Source organism: Erythrolamprus reginae, chromosome 2 (assembly GCF_031021105.1).
Source record: "Erythrolamprus reginae isolate rEryReg1 chromosome 2, rEryReg1.hap1, whole genome shotgun sequence".
NCBI lineage: Eukaryota > Metazoa > Chordata > Lepidosauria > Squamata > Dipsadidae > Erythrolamprus > Erythrolamprus reginae.
In genome coordinates this window covers 184,916,185-184,933,662 of record NC_091951.1, presented here as the reverse complement: position 1 = coordinate 184,933,662, position 17,478 = coordinate 184,916,185, and the positions used below count along the sequence as shown (strand labels likewise).

At 43.1% G+C, this 17,478-nt stretch overlaps 1 protein-coding gene across 2 annotated transcripts in view; it reads right to left on the bottom strand.

The window, feature by feature from the left end:
- The window catches only part of AGAP2 (ArfGAP with GTPase domain, ankyrin repeat and PH domain 2), a 215,571-nt gene that overhangs the window by 40,261 nt on the left and 157,832 nt on the right, over nt 1–17,478 (bottom strand). For both annotated transcript variants that reach the window (XM_070740738.1, XM_070740737.1), the window contains exons 2-4: nt 5,855–5,913; nt 2,823–2,910; nt 2,022–2,107 (exon numbers count right to left, since the gene is read on the bottom strand). In XM_070740738.1, the coding sequence (XP_070596839.1) occupies nt 2,022–2,107; nt 2,823–2,910; nt 5,855–5,913 (233 nt within the window). The remainder of the gene's footprint in view (nt 1–2,021; nt 2,108–2,822; nt 2,911–5,854; nt 5,914–17,478) is intronic.

Here is a 17,478-nt window from a genome sequence, read left to right as displayed (position 1 = left end):
TTCATTAGAACTGCCAGGATCTCAAGTGGGCTGCAATTTCCAGATTCTTCCAGCTATGAATAATTTCAGTCTTTCCCAGACCATCGCAAGCAAGCTGAGAAATAGAACAGCTGCCTGAAACACACAGGCAGACAGTTACTGGGCTGAAAGTCTGATCTGTAGGGTGGAGGAGTGAACGTTCATGTCCTCCTGTACCAGACACTTCAGCCCATGGCCCCCAACACCTCCAGATTACCCCGCCATGATGCTTTGTCTGGCAAAGTGAAGATAAACTCTGAGATGTAGACCAGAGTTTTCCAAAGTGAACCTAGGATTCTGCAAGCAATTGATGGGCTTCCACGAGAGACTGGGGGTAGGGGGTGGAGGAGAGGCTCACTTAAACACAGCCAATTTTCAGTCACTAAATCTATGCCTCGTGATTAATAGCTCTAGGTTTTGTTTCAGGGGTGGGGGTAAGGGAATAATTTCTGCGACCTGAAGAAGTTTGAAAAAAACACAAGACAGGTCACATGTGGAGATCTGTAATTCATTCCACAGTTTTTCCTCTTTTTGAAGGGAGGGGGGGAATTCAAATGGGCCTGCATAGAGTAGAATTTATTCATACGTCCAGAGGTCTCCATGCATGCAGAGTGGAGATATCTCAAAAGAAATTAATTTAGGGCAGCATTAAACAAACCCCAGATGTTTCAGATTCCAATGTCTATCAACCTCAGCCACTAATGGCAAAGTACTGTGAGACTTGCAGTCCAAAACATCTAGAAGGTACCAGGAAATTTGTTTCTAGTTAAGGCAAACCATGCGGCACACAGAACGCTATCTTCTTAAGACCTCGCTATATCCCAGCACCAATGGCCTAAGGTTGCTTCTCCATTCTCTGAAAATAGCACTGGCCCTGAATAGAAAGTGTGAGTGGTCACTTCACTGACAGGAGACAACCCACCTTTTCAGATTCAGGTTCCATCCCCTCTCCTAGAAGATGTAATGATTTTGTGAGATTTTTTTTTAGCCATTGTAATTCTTTGGAATTAATTTCTAATTTACGAATTCAGGGAGGTTGTGGCTTCTTTCTAAGACTTGACAGATTCTGTGGTGCCCATACAGTGAAGGGCTGCAACATTTTTTACTAACACACTGTGGGTGTGGCCTATTTTGTGGGTGTGGCTTGCTGGCCATATGACCAGGTAAGAGTAGTAGTAGTAGTAGTAGTAGTAGTAGTAGTAGTAGTAGTAGTTGTTGTTGTTATTATTATTATTATTATTATTATTATTATTATTATTATTATTGTCACCCTATCCAGGCTTCAGGAAAGCTTCCGGAACCTGTGCATGGTGAAAAATGGCCCAATGGGCCAACTGGCAGTTCGGAAACAAACTTCCAGTTGGGCCATTTTTTTGCAACCACAGGGTCTAGAGCAACCTTGGCAACTTGGAGAATTCTGAGAGTTGAAGTCCAAATATCTTCAAGTTGCCAAGGTTGCGAAACTCTGGTCTAGAGGCTTTCCTGAAGCCTGGGGAGGATGAAAATAACCTCCCCACATCCTCCAGAAGGCTGAAAACCAGCTGGCCAGTGCACATATGCACGCTGGAGCTGATACAGGGCAAAGTCTTGTGTGCCCTCAAATATAACTCCACGTGCCACCTGTAGCTCCCATGCCATAGGTTCGCCATCGCAGGCTTAAGGCACTGTGAGTTGCAGTACGTGGGGAAGATTGTGTTAACTACAAGCCAGCTAAAGGAGCACATTTGATTCAGAAATAGCTCATGGAGCGACCCATGGACTTAGCATGAAAATTCTAACCTGGCCAGCATAGCTGTAAATTTCAAAACTAAATCTATTTCCTCTCCTCAGAATTACAATTCCTCAGTCCCTGGATGAAGAGAAGCATTGCTACAACAAAATAAACTTGTTCCCTCAATCAAGTCTTGCCACTGAAAGCAGGATCAACTCCAACTGTTCACAAATAGCTAAAGTGCGCTAGGTCTCGGCCTACTGCAAGTTTTGGGCCAACGAGGGAGTCATACCTTAGCATCTGGTGGCCCAGCTTCTTCTCGTATCAGCAAAAGATGGCTCTGGCCATCCACCACAACTTCTTTCTTGAACTGGCCCCCTGAAAAATAGAAGGCCAAATATTTATGCATGAATCGATTTATTAGATTTATATCAACTCTTTGAGAGCTCAAGGCAAGATGCATGTAGCTCCTTCCTCAATCCCACTCTGTGTGCCACTGTCCCCAACCAGGAAAGGGTGGGCTGATATTAATTACCCCAAATCACCCTCTCAGAGATTATGGCAGAAGGTGAAAAAGAAGTTGGCTGCCCCCCCCTTTTTATTCTTTGCAACCTAATGAAATTTTTGGAGGAAAGCATGTAAAGAGGTTCAGAACTCTATGTGCCTGCTTGCTTGCCAGCAGGAATACTTCCCCCAAAAGAACAGAATGAAACCAAACCTGAACAAAGGGAAAAAGTCAGTAAAAGAAAGATTAAGTAAAAAAAATGGACCAGAATCAGACAAAAGATGTGGATTGGGGGGGGGGATCCCTGGGAGCATCTATCTCTATTGAACTATTCCAAACCCTCCTCCCTCCTAGTCTATTGCTATTAAGTAAGTGGGAAGGATTCCAGAAGTCCTGCAGGGTTTATCTAACTTTTTATATTACATATCTAAATACAATAAATTATTTTTCTTCATTCACACACCCCTTCCATCCCCTTTGGGCTTTCCAGTGTTTCAGTTTTGTAAGGAAAAGAAAAACCCCAAAGAGCCAAACGAAGGCTTGGCCACAGAGAAGATGCTTCAGTTTTGGGAAAGGGAGGGAGCTCACCTTCTGCAGGTTCGAGACCCAAGTAGGATCCAGTCAAGTAGCGGTGAACCAGGGCTGATTTGCCACTCTTGATGGTCCCAAGGACACCCTGTGGAGGTGGAAGAGCACAAGTCATTTCAGGATGAAATTCATCATTCTTCGCTTCCTGGAGCTGTTAGGACAGCATTGTCAACTTTGATGCTCTCCACTGAGTCATTGGAGGACAACTTCCATCCAACTGCTATCCAGCATGGGTAGGGCCTCTAGTTCTATACTGGCTGGGAGCGACAGGAGCTGTGGTCCAATTCCAATGGGTGGTATGAGGTGAAAGCAGGGTGGTTTAGGATCTGTTGTCCTCACCATCCAGGTACTTTACTCTTCACCCCCCCCAAATAACAGTTCATCACCAAGTCTGCATTTCTCAAGAGTGATAATTCCCTTTATAATAGGTTCCCCTGAAGAGGAGAGGCAATTTTTTAAAAAAAACAATTTGTTGTTTTTAGATTAGATATTTTTAGATTAGATATTATTTTTATAAATAATTCAAGGTGGTGAACATATCCCATACTCCTTCCTCTTCCTATTTTCCCCACAACCACAAATGAGATAAGTCCACCCACCCAGCAGGATGAAAACTCAAAAAGGTTTTCTATCTTGGTGCCTAAACTACTAGATCAAACTGGCTATTATTTGTTATTGATATTCACAATATTTCCATTCCCATATGCATTGTAAAGCATTTTTAAATAAGCTGTGATGAGAGCCAAGGGTATTTGTGGAAAACTATTGGAAGCCCAAGTTTCAACCCTCACATGAATCTAGGATTGAATCAATTTATAATCAAATCTGGAAAGATCCTATTCTTTAATCCTTTGCATTTGAGGAGTGATAAGCAGCACGGAACAGAAAGCTCTAAATAGGATGCAATGCTTACTACTCTCTCATCTGCTGGAAGTTTGCTGGAAGTTTGTTAAAATGTTTAAATTCAGTTACTGTGGATTTATCTACCACGTCTGCTGGAAGTTTGTTCCAAGGATCTACTACTCTTTCAGTATTATTTTACTGAAAGAGTAGTTGATCCTTGGAACAAACTTCCAGCAGACGTGGTAGATAAATCCACAGTAACTGAATTTAAACATGCCTGGGATAAACATATATCCATCCTAAGATAAAATACAGAAAATAGTATAAGGGCAGACTAGATGGACCATGAGGTCTTTTTCTGCCGTCAGACTTCTATGTTTCTATGTTTCTATCTACCCATCCATTCCATCATGCTTTTCTAAGGTCAAACCAGCTCCAAAAATACTACTATGTACCAATTACTTCAGACTTAATTACAGGTAGCCCTCAACTTATGACCACAATTGAGCTCAAATTTTCCAATGCTAAGCAAGGCAGTTATTAAGGGAGTTATTTTACAACCTTCCTTCTCATAGTTGTTAAGTGAATCACTGTGGTTGTTAAGTGAAGTAACTATGGTTGTTAAGTGAATCTGGCTTCCCCATTAACTTTGCTTTTCAAAAGAAGTTCACAAAAGGTGATCGCATGACCCTGGGACACTGCAACCCTCATAAACAAATGCCAATTGCAAGCGTCCAAATTTTCATCATGTGACCATGAGGATGCTGCAAGTCACTAAATGAATGATGTAAGCTGAGGACAACCCGTATTAACATCAGTGTTAGGACAGCATTTATGTAACATTGGAGAACCTGCATGGTGGACAGACAGATGATAGCTAGAGACAGATGATAGTTAAGAGACAGAGTTGGCTTAGATGATCGAGAGATGCAGATAATGTTTTGTGTCATTTCCTTAGCCAAATTTGGAGAACCTGCAGCTGACTAGATGCTTCTTGAAATACAACTCCCAGCAGTCCTCACTATTGCCCTTGTTGGCTAGGTCTCCTGGAAGTTGTAGGTCAACTTCCAAAAGGGTCACAGAGTCCTATCTCTGAATTAACTCCATCAAGTTGATGGAGTTACCATCAACCTGATGGTAACTGGTTACTGACCTCACCAGGTTCCTAAGAGGTCAGTAAGGGGCGTATATAAGTGCACCAGACTGCCTACCATCCCGTCCTATAGTCTCTCCCACATCTCATATGTCTTCTCTTCTATACCTATATCTTTTTCTGCTATTCTCTCATAGTTATATTTTACTCCTTTATTTTCTCCTCTATTCTCCCTTTAATGCACGTGTTGTGAGCCGCCCCGAGTCTTCGGAGAGGGGCGGCATACAAATCTAAGTAATAAATAAATGAATAAATAAATAAATTCTACCTGAATATATCCTCTATAACCCTCATTGTGTATTATTGTGTATTGGACAAAACAAACAAATAGATAAATAAAATAAATAAATAAGTTGACTGGTCATTTACAAAAACCTCAGAGGACAGATTGTGATCCCCTTATATAGAGCGCTGGTGAGACCACATTTGGAATACTGTGTTCAGTTCTGGAGACCTCACCTACAAAAAGATATTGACAAAATTGAAGGGGTCCAAAGACGGGCTACAAGAATGGTGGAAGGTCTTAAGTATAAAACGTATCAGGAAAGACTTAATGAACTCAATCTGTATAGTCTGGAGGACAGAAGGAAAAGGGGGGACATGATCGAAACATTTAAATATGTTAAAGGGTTAAATAGGGTTCAGGAGGGAAGTGTTTTTAATAGGAAAGTGAACACAAGAACAAGGGGACACAATCTGAAGTTAGTTGGGGGAAAGATCAAAGGCAACATGAGAAAATATTATTTTACTGAAAGAGTAGTAGATCCTTGGAACAAACTTCCAGCAGACGTGGTTGGTAAATCCACAGTAACCGAATTTAAACATGCCTGGGATAAACATATATCCATTGTAAGATAAAATACAGGAAATAGTATAAGGGCAGACTAGATGGACCATGAGGTCTTTTTCTGCCGTCAGTCTTCTATGTTTCTATGTTTCTATGACAGATTCTTGTCCTGAAGAGCTGCAGTTTAAGGAATAAACATGTGGCATCATAAGCCAGACAGAAACTAGGAACAAAGGGGAACAAACTTACCAAGCGTAGCTCAGGGATAGAGCGGCTAAGAGTCCATTCTTGGCTATTTGCCACAGCCTCTAAAAGGGGAAAAAAAGGAAGGAGAAAAAAAGATAGAGATACATAGATTAATGATAAAATAGTTAAGGATAATTCTACAGTTCCTACAACAGCTGCACGAGGCAGCTGCGTCTGTTCCCACACTGCAGGTAGAAGAAGCTTCAGCAAATAATATTTGTCAGCACTCACACAGCAGGATCCCAATCACCGTAAAACACAATTTTAATTTGAACTATGTTGGCTGGCAGTTCAGACTACGTTCCCATCATCAGCACCTCACCCAACGTGACAGGCCATTCCCTCTTGATCTCCACACAGAGTCAGATAACATCTTTACTGAGATCCTGGTTTTCAGCCCCCTTAGCAGACAGGAAATTCAGGACCAAATACTACTTGATTGTGGGATCAGTGTGATGGCAGGAATGCTAAAGAGAAACACAGCAATGGGGTCCTTCTCCTCAGGTCTCATCAGCTGCTCTGCAAGGACAGCTCCCTCGACCCTTCAGCTCTCCCACGCGCAACAACAGTCGCTTCTTTGTGCTACTTTCAGTAAGAACAGGAAGGGCAGCTGCAACTGGGCGCACAACCCCCTTCCAGTGTTTTTGGGACAAGTGTCAAGAGAAAAAGGATGCACTCAACAGGGCATAAAGTGTCCTCTCAAGAAGAGGTTTGAGTGGCAGGGAGTGCACTAAATGAAACCACGGGCAGGTGTTTGTGTTGATACCTTGAGAAAGCTGCTGAGAAACAAATACGGGCAATTACTTCATTGTTAGTGGCCAAAGTTAACTTTAACAAATTCCCAAAGCATTCAGTTAATTCAGAGGGGAAGGAAAGAGCTTGAGCCAATTCTGATATTTATGTGGAGCAAGAGATGGCATGAGGAGAGCTAAAGAGGCAATAGATACAGTATATTTATTTATTTATTGTTAGAGTTGAAAGGGATCATAAGGCCATCGAGTTCAACCCCCTGACCAAGCAGGAACCATATAGTACACCAATCATGTGGCAGTTCAATCTTCACTAAAAATGTCTAGAGTGTTGGAGTTCACAACGTCCGCTGGTAGGTTGTTCCATTGGTTGATCGCGCTGACCGTCAGGAAGTTCCTCCTTATCTCCTTATGATATGTATCCTTATGATTTATATTAATATTGATTGCTTCCTGATTGCTTATTTGACCCCTATGACAATCATTAAGTGTTGTACCACATGATTCGTGGCAAATGTATCTTTTTCTTTTATGTACACTGAGAGCATATGCACCAAAGACAAATTCCTTGTGTGCCCAATCACACTTGGCCAATAAAGAATTCTATTCTATTCTAATCTATTCTATTCTTAAATCAAAAATAAATGTTGTCAACAGCGGTGGGTTCCTACTGGTGCAGTAGGCAACTCTGTTCCAGTAGCGGCTGCCAGATTGTGGAATTTGCTCGCGACTGCTCTGGTGCCGGTCTGTTGGGCGGCACCATCTTTTTTTCCTGAAATTTTCAGCTTTTTTGCTTTCTGCGAATGCACAGAAGCAAAATCTCGCAAGGAGACACTGTCGTGCGCGAGGTTTTTTTTTAAAAAAATTCTTCTGTGCATGAGTGAAAACAAAAATCGCCAAAATCTTGTCCATGTGGACATCCTCCTCCTGAGATTTCAGTGCATTTTTGCTTCCTATGCATGCACGGAAACAAAATTGTGTGAGGGACGCGTGTGAGTGTGCGCCCAAGTCAAGAGGATTTGCGCGCACTGCACCGGTTTCCAGGTAAGTGCAACCCGCCGCTCGTTGCCATGCATAGAAGGGGGAACAAACCCGATAAATGTCTAAAATTAACTATATCTTAGTACTACATTTGTGTCCCTTAAATTGCTTAAGCTTGAAGAAGAAGTCTCTGAGCATACATAAACTATTTTTCCTCACTAATACAAATCTGCAGAAGGATTAGAAGTCAGACAACATAGATTCCTAAACAAAATTTTCTCCTTCCAGTCTCACTCTTTTTCAGAAATTAGTAGCCGAATTAAGGCAAAAAGCATGCAGACATCAGTCTGCCTATCAGCACTGAACATGTAAAGTTATGTTTTCTCGTCTGTCAAGGTAAGCAATTTGATTCAGATAATTCAGACGTCAAGTCCTATTAGCCATAGCCAATGTGGCTAATTGTAAAGGATGTCAAAACGATAGCGTTTAAGAACATCTGGAGGGCAGCAGATTTAAAATACACAAACCAATGAGCAAAATTCCATCATGTAACTATGGATGCCCCTTTCCAGACTCATGGAAACATCTGTGCAACATGGCTCTGCCATTTGCATATTCATGTGAGATGCCCAGCCAAGGGAGTGGACCAGCCTTACTCGGCCACCTGCAGAGTTCTCTGTATGCAAAACGGACTTTGAAGACTCTACTGCAGCCACTGAGGTCATTGAAGTTCACTTCCCAACCATTTTAAAAACCAATTATCATTCTTGCCATCATTCTGTCAGTTGTAGTTACGTGCACTCTGGGCTAAGTGGTCATTTGTATTTATTTTCAGACTGCGCTGTCCTTATTTCTAAACATTAATGTGCCATGGTTTGGAGCATGCTTGGTAACGAGAAGACCATTAGCCTGAAAAATAAGCATACTGGACCATAGTTCCCTCTAAGCTGAGCAGTGAGCTATGGCTCACTTAAAAATCATCATCAACTCAGAGTTTTCCAAACCTGCCCAGAAGCCGAGAGGGAAAGAGTGAGAGGGAAGGAGAGAGAGAGGAAGAGAGGAAGAGAGAGAAACAGATAGAAAAAAGAGAGGAAGGAAAAGAGAAAGAAAAAGAATGGGAGTAAGGAAGAGAGAAAGAAAATCAAAATCTAGTTTGAAACTAGCTCAACTATTTAAGTGGCATTTTGATATTGATAGAGTTGCCCTATTATGAGCTCACTGTTATAGACACACAGTACATCTGCACTTCTATTCTACTAGTTTTTCTCATCATTCCTATCACCCATTTCCTCCCATGTTGACTGTATGACTGTAACTTGTTGCGTATATCCTAAGATTTTTATTAATATTGCTTCTTCATTGCTTATTTGACCCCTATGACAATCATTAAGTGTTGTACCACATGATTCTTGACAAATGTATATTTTATTTTATGTACGTTGAGAGCATATGCACCAAGACAAATTCCTTGTGTGTCCAATCACACTTGGCCAATGAAATTCTATTCTATTCTATTCTATTCTATTCTATACAGTATTTTATTTTGAAATTCTCTGAGGCAACACAGGGTGGGTTTTTTGTTTGTTTGTTTGTTTGTTTATTATTTCTGTGTCGCCCAGTCCCAAAGGGACTGCTGCTGAGACACTATACTTTTCCGCCCACCCCAAAGAAAAATTAGAGGGAACACTGTACTGGACAGTATATTGGTGATTGAATTGTGGTGGCGCAGTAGTTAGAATGCAGTACTACCGGCTAATTCTGCTGGCTGCCAGCTGTGGGCAGTTCAGCAGTTTGATCCTGACTGCTCAAGGTTGACCCAGCCTTCCCTCCCTCCTAGGTGGTAAAATGAGGACCCAGATAGGGCCACAAAGCGGTATATAAGTCTAAGTGTTATTGCTATTGCGTTGGAGAAATGGGAACAGCAGAACCAGACTCTGATATGTGTTTGTCCAAGTGTGCTTTGTGAATTCTCATGAGAATGTACTGTATGCCTAAATTACAAAAAGAAAAGATGAGATTGGCACTAAGTTGACTTGCAATCACGTCCATCTTAGCTGGTAAGAATTAAATTCAATATGAGACCTGAAACAGGAGAGGTTCAAAGCAAGCCTGACCAGAAAGAAGTTGAGCTGTCAAGCCAAGGAAATCTCTAGCCTGAACATAGTACAGTGATACCTCGTCTTACAAACCCCTCGTCATACAAACTTTTCGAGATACAAACCAAGGGTTTCAGATTTTTTTGCCTCTTCTTCCAAACTATTTTCACCTTACAAACCCAAGCCGCTGTCACTGGGATGCCCCACCTCTGGACTTCTGTTGCCAGCGAACCACCCATTTTTGCACTGCTGGGATTCCCCTGAGGCTCCCCTCCATGAGAAACACCACCTCTGGACTTCCGTGTTTTTGCGATGCTTCAGGCGAATCCCAGCAAAAACGGGTGCTTCACTGGCAATAGAAGTCCAGAGGTGGGGTTTCCCAGTGAGGGGAACCTCAGCGAAATCACAGCATCACAAAAACACGGAAGTCCGGAGGTGGGGTTTCGAGGACTTCCATGTTTTTGCAATGCTGCAATTTCGCTGAGGCTTCCTTCGCTGGGAAACCCACCTCCGGACTTCCTTTACCAGCGAAGCACCCGTTTTTGTGCTGCTGGGATTCCCTGCTGGGATTCCTCTGCAGCATCACAAAAACACGGCAGTCTGGAGGTGGGGTTTCCCATGGAGGGGAGCCTCAGAGGAATCCCAGCAGTGCAAAAACGGGCGCTTCGGTTGGCAAAAGGGGTGAGTTTTGGGCTTGCACGCATTAATCGCTTTTCCATTGATTCCTATGGGAAACATTGTTTCATCTTACAAACTTTTCACCTTACAAACCTTGTCCCGGAACCAATTAAGTTCATAAGACGAGGTATCACTGTACTATAATGCCAAATACATGGAATATATATCCATCACGTTCCAGATTCCTGAAGTAACCTAGTGGGTTTGGATTAAAGCTAAGACAAGTCTGTGTTCACTCAATGACTTGAATCAAATATGAAACCTTATTCCAGCCCTGTCGTCCTTGTACAAAATATTGATTCTATTGAGTTATTTCTGGCATTAAAATGATAGGGTCTTGTCTGTGGTCTCCTGTGAAGATGGGTTTTGTTACTGTTATATTGGACATGTAAATGTTTATGAGGGATCTACCAATAGTGGGTTTCATTTACCTTTAGCTGCTGGCTTGGAAATGAGAGTGGGTGGGTGGCCGGGGGGGTGGGCACACTTCATACCTGTGCAATACTTCTGCACATGCACAGAAGTTTTTGCGCATGCACAGAGTGTTTCTGATTATGTCCAGGCGGATGGGCGGAGCTTCCCGCCACTGCTACTGATTCGCCCAAACTGGTAGCAACCCACCACCGGGACCTATGTTGATTGACAAACCAACAATCTTAAAACCAGGATTCTGAGAAAAGCTTTCCGGGAAGGGGGGGGCTTGGAAGTTGCTATGGTAATAGAAATGACTACAAGCCAGCACACATTCAAAACATTGCCGCTTGTAGGGAATATTAGAACAATTTGTAATATATGAACCGATTCTTCCCCTTCAAAACCAATATGTCCTTGCATACTGGGGTGAACAAAAGTGGCGGAAGCTTCCTTCTCCTTCAGTTTCTGTATATTTGAATCCTGGTTTTAAGCTGAACTTGCCCTTACCTTGGGCATCTGAACATCAAGGTAAATGCAGACGGCCATACACAAAAACACAGCTAAAGCCTTTTCTTGCTCTCCCTGTGTGTTAACTTGAAACTGTTGCTTAGCAACAGCTCCCTGCCTATCACCAAGGTAACCAAAGAGAAAAGGGGACAAGGAGTGCAGACCCTGCTGGACTTTTGCTACAGAACCCCAAAGGGCATCACTTACTACTTATTCAGAAGCAATGTAACCCCCTCCGAATTTGACCTGTCTACTTGACACCCACTGGCAGGTCAAGTGGCCCTTTTTAACACCAACACCAAAAGTGCCTTTTCCTTTTTCTAGCTTATTGACCCATTAAATTATTTGGCAGCCCAGCAAAAGGGGAGTCCAATTAGGTTGTGTTCCTTGTTAATCTTGGGCGAGCTAAAAAGCTAAGCAGGTTGGTTAGTACCTGGATGGGGCCACCCAGGGCTGTGAGCTAAAGTTAGAAGTCAAAATAACACCCTGAAATAAGGCAACGGCAAACTGTTTCCATGTTTGCCAAGGAAACTGTGTGTATGTAGTTCAACAAGAGACAAGCTTGGTGAGTTGACTTTGAAAAAGGACATGGCAGAATATAATTCTACAACCAAGTTGGAGCCTCTTGCTCCTGACAAATATGATGATGATACACATCCACACCCTTCCTTAATGCAACTTTTGATGACCTGTAGATTATGGATTTGTACTTTCGTTATTCCTAGCCATCCCAGAGGTGGGTTCCTCCCAGTTTACCTGAACAGGTAGCAACCCACGGATGACATGACGATGATATCACAGAACCAGTCTGTTCAGTGCTGGTCCATGAGCACCGCCATCTTTTTTTAAAAAAATGATATTTTTTTTTTTTAAAAAAAATTTTGGGTAAATTTTTAAAGAGTTTTTTTCTTCTGTTGTGAGCCCATTAATTAATCTAAAGAAGGTAGAATCTATCTTGAGGGTAAGTGATAGTAGGGGCACTTCAAAGTAGTTTCCTTGGCAGCAACCTTAAATTATTCATCCAGATTTTTTTTTTTTACTTTCTTAGTCTAGGCAATAGAATAGAATATAAGAGAAGAAAAGAGAAGCTGGAAGGGACCTTAGAGGTCTTATAGTCTACCCCAAACTTAAGCAGGAGACGCTATGAAATATCAGACAAGTGAGTGTCCAGTTTCTTCTTAAAAACCTCCAGTGATGGTGATCTAGTAGCCCAAATCTCTAGTTCCTGGTTGTCCCTGGATATGACAGAGACATCATCAGTGTCTCATTCAACAATAGGGGAATGAAAACTCTTGAAAATTCCTATGTCTTACAGAAATTCAGAATAGTGATTTTACTCAAGACAACTAGACACAAGAACAGTTTATTTCCTGAATCCCATCACTCTATTAAACAAATTATTATTATTATTATTATTATTATTATTATTATTATTATTATTATTCTGTATGTGCGTAGAAGCCGAGTTTCCAGCAGTGTGCATGCACTTGGTATCTTTAATTTAATTTTATTTTTTGCCACTGCGCATGAAGCATGGCCAAGTGGTGTGGGAGCGATGTAAGTTAAAACCCACCCGAGTCATCAGTACCATTGATCTTATTGTCTACAGCTTATGAGAACTTAATACCTCTGGGAGCCCACAAGTTTGGAGAAAACTGAATGTATACACTGACTGATGATTGAGCTTATTTTTGATCATAATTGTTGGTCTGCTGGCGGCCATAGACGCCCATCTTTTGACTAGTACAGATTTCAGTTCTACCAGCCATGTTGCTTTTTCTCTGAAAGCAAACAATGGAATTTAGTAACCCCAATATTAAGGCCTTGATAGTCTTCTATTTTTTAATGAAACTTTTACAAAGAACTAACACACGCTAAGTAATAAGGAGTAAAAGCAGAAAAGAAAGAAAGGAAGAACTGTAGAAAGAAAGAATAAAAAAGAAATAGAAAAATGCTTCTGATTTCCTTTGCAGCAAATACAAGTGCAATTTCAAAACTGTCTTTTACTCTAAGATTACAAAAGAGAACTCATGCTATTATCCAGATTTTGTTTCTAACCATTAAACCCAAAAATCATAAGTAAATTTCCCCCTGTTTTATGTTAAAAGTCTATAAGAGTTTTCCAGTCAGCCATAAATGTGGCTATTGTTTTTCCCTCTTTTCTAATCAAAGAGGTTAATTTAGGCATCTCCACATGTTCCACCATCTTTTTAACATTGCTTCAAACCAGAAAATTCTTATTTGGTTTAAATGTTTTAAAGTACCCTGCTCCTGCATTAAATACATTTCATCTTACTATACAAAACAACAACAACCTACCCTACCACTCCGACTGAATATAGTTATTCTGTTGATGGGGGCCGAGAGATAGATGAGAAATTGTGATTGAAGCTCCTGGTAGCAACATTTAATGTGTGTATAAAGAAAGCACCATCCACTCTCACAGTCCATAATTCTCTTAGAAAGGAAAGTTCCTACTCAAACATGGGCCTCTCTTTGGAGTGACTGACAGGGGCTGACATTGTCCTCTCAGATTATGAGGTAAATGAAGAGCAAGCAGGGTGGACAGGGAGGCTGGTAGCTTTCTCTGCCCAACACTCCTCTCGAAGTTGCAATATTCTTTCTTCTAGGGATGCCAGGTCAAAACCCGAACTCAAATGTGCAAAAAAGGTAGGCTGTGATGGGGACAACTCACATGGCCACCCTCCTCCTCTCTCTCACCCTTTGTTTCTTCCTTTTTTGGCCGTGAAAGGAATATCGCTCCGTCGGCTGGTGCAAAGCTGGAACGCTTTTTATAATTTTAGATCACCATGACAATAAATTTCTATGCAACCCCATGCTTAGCTCCCTGTGTTTTCCAATCCAGGGCGTCTCAAATGGCACTTCTACTAGTACGAACAGGAACAATGAAATGGAAGTGAAGTTAGTGGATGTTCTAGACAGCTATGCCCTAGCCGCGCAACGGGGTAAGCTCCCGTTCCTACCCAAACTCCTGTCTCACCTGTAGTTCAAAAGCATGAAAATGGGAGTAGATTGTCCGGTGAGAAAGTAACAATGTTCCATTAATCTTTGGCATATAGCAGGGGTGTCAAATTTCTTGGATTTCTTCGAGGGCCAGATCAGCACTGTAGTTCTCTTCCCTGGATCGGTGGGGGAAGATGGGATGGACACCTCCTGCAGCATCCTGCCAGCCAGAATGGGCCATGGAAGGGGGCACACACTGCCCATTTTAGCCAGCAGAGGCACCATGGGCCAGTTCTTTGATATTTCCAGGCCGGACCAATCGGTCAGATTTAAACACCCTGTGGGCCAGATCCGTCCCATAGGCCTTCAGTTTGACACCCCTGGCAGGTGAAGGGCTACCAAAATTTTTACTACCACACTGGGGCGTGGCTTATGCAGGACGCCCTGCATTTTCTTTCAACATCTTTCAGTGCAAATTGGGTGCTCTGGGGTGGAGCTCCATTTTCACTACCCCACTGCGTCCCTCCCATCCAGGCAGTAGCCCACCACTGCCCCTGGCATATAGCCATGCTGGCCAGACTGAATATTATATTGATACTGCAAAGCAGTATCTCTTCTTTAACTACAGTATTTATTTATTTTATTTTTATTTATTTATTTATTTTGTCCAACACACAATGAGGGTTTTAGTGGGTATATATCTATATATACATAGTAAAATACATGATGAAGGTTATAGAGGAGATACTCATAGTAAATATATATTTAAGAGATAATAGAAAAGAAGATATAGTAATAGAACATATCAATGAAGGAATAGAAGAGATATAGCAATAGAAGAAAGGTATAGGAGATATAGGAGAGCAATGGGACAGGGGACGGAAGGCACTCTAGTGCACTTGTACTCGCCCCTTACTGACCTCTTAGGAATCTGGATAGGTCAACCGTGGATAATCTAAGGGTAAAGTATTGGGGGTTTGGGGATGACACTATGGAGTCCAGTAATGAGTTCCACACTTCGACAACTCGCTTACTGAAGTCATATTTTTTACAGTCAAGTTTGGAGTGGTTAATAATGATTTGGGATCCCACAAAGGCCCCAGAGGGTTGGGAAAGAGTACCGTGGGGGGGGGGAGGTTGTTCATCTTCTGGTAAATGTACAGGTAATCCTCAACTTACAACCATTCACTGAATGACCATTTGTAGTTACAATGGCCCTGAAAAATGTGACATATGACTCTTATTCACATTTATGACTGTTGCAGCAGTCCCATGGTCATATGGCCGATATTCCGATGCTTGGCAACTGGCTCATATTGATGGCAGATGCCATGCCCTGGGGTCATATAATCACCTTTTGGGACCTTCTGACAAGCAAAGTTAACGGGGAATTAACTAACTTAATAGCTGCAGTGATTCACTTAACAACTAGGACAAGAAAGGTTGTAAAATGGGCCAAAACTAACTAACTAAAACTAAACTAAAACTTGTTTAGCGACAGAAATTTTGGGTTCAATTATGGTCATAAGTCAGGACTACCTGTATTGTAACAAAGGTGATCATCCTAAGAGGTCAGTAAGGGGCGAGTACAAGTGCACTAGAGCAGAGGTCCCCAACCTTTTTTGCACCAGGGACCGGCTTTAAGCTAGACCAGTTTTCCATGGCCCGGGGGGGGGGGGGAGCTAGCTGTCAGCGGCGCCGTAAAAGGGGCGATCAAGAGAGGAATGGGTGAATGAATGGACGGAGGGTGGGAAGGAAGGAAGGAAAGAGGGAAGGGACAGGAACAAAAGAAGGGTGCAAAGGAAGCAAGGAAAGGTGTGAAAGGGGAGAGTAAGAGAGGAAGGAGTGAAAGAAGGGAATGAGGGAGGAAAGAAGGGAGGAAGGAAAAGGAAAGCAAGAAATGGAGGGAGGAAAGGAAAGAAAGAAAGAAAGAAAGAAAGAAAGGGGGAAGGGACAGGAACAGAGGAAGGAAGCAAGGAAACTTATGAAAGTGGAGAGTAAGGGAAGAAGGTAGGAAGGAGAAAGAAAAGAAGAAATAGAGGAAGGGAAGGTAAAAGAGAGAAAGAAAAAGAGCAAGAAAGAAAGCAAGAAAGAGAAAGAAAGAAAGGCAACTTCAAAGAAAGGCTCACTGAGCATCTCTCACTCTCTCTCTCTTTCTATCCCTCTTTCTTTCTTTCTCTTCCTTTCTCTCTCTCCTCTTCCTTTATCTCCTCTCTCTCTCCCTCTCTCTTTCTCTCCCCCCTCTCTCCCCCTTTCCCTCTCTCCCTCTCTTTCTCTCTCTCCCCCCTCTCCCTCTCTCTTTCTCCCTCTCCCTCTCTTTCTCTCTCTCCCCCCTCTCTCTTTCTCTCTCTCTCCCCCTCTTTCTCTCTCTTCTTCTCACTTTCTCTCTCTTGTTTTCTTTCTGTCTCTTTTGCTTTCTCTCTCTCTCACTCTTTCTTGTTTTCTTTCTCACGCTCTTTCTCTCTCTTGTTCTCTCTCTTGCTATCTCTTTCTCTCCCCCCCTTTCTCACTCTCTCTTTCTCACTTTCTCTCTATCTTGCTGTCTGTTGCTCTCACTCACTCTCGTTCTCTCTCCGTTCTTCTCAGCGATGACGCGCGCACGCCATGCCCGCCTCACCTTTGCGAGAGCACTTTCGCCCCAGGCTCTCAGCAAGGGGGTTTGCAGGAGAGGCGGGGCCGGCGAAGGTGATGCGCGCGCTCCCTATCCCCCTGCTAGCCCACTCGGAATATTCAAAATGAGAAAAGCCTTCGCCGGCAAAGGTTTTTCTTATTTTGAATATTCCGAGTGGGCTAGCAGGGAGATAGGGAGCGCGTGCAACCGCCCGTTCTCCCCCGACATTCAATATCACTTTCGCCGGCCTCCGCTGAGGAAAGCCTTTGCCGGCATTTCCTCTCGGCGTCAAGGAGGCGCAGCGGCGGGCGGAGAGAGGGAAGGGGGGGGCAGCGGCGTCCCTCCTGGCCTTGGCGGGCTGCCCAACCCTCCCCACCTCCTGCAAACACGGCGGGCGGCGGGGGGAGAGCGAGGAGCCGGTTCCGGCGGGCGCGGGGCTTGGCTGGCTGGCGGGGGGAGCGCCGCTGGTGGTGTGGAAAGGCCGAGGGGGCCCTGGTGCCGCGGACCGGCTGAAAAGCCCCAACGGCCCGGTCCCGGTCCGCGGACCGGCGGTTGGGGACCTCTGCACTAGAGTGCCTTCCATCCCCTGTCCTATTGCTCTCCTATATCTCCTATTCCTTTCTTTTA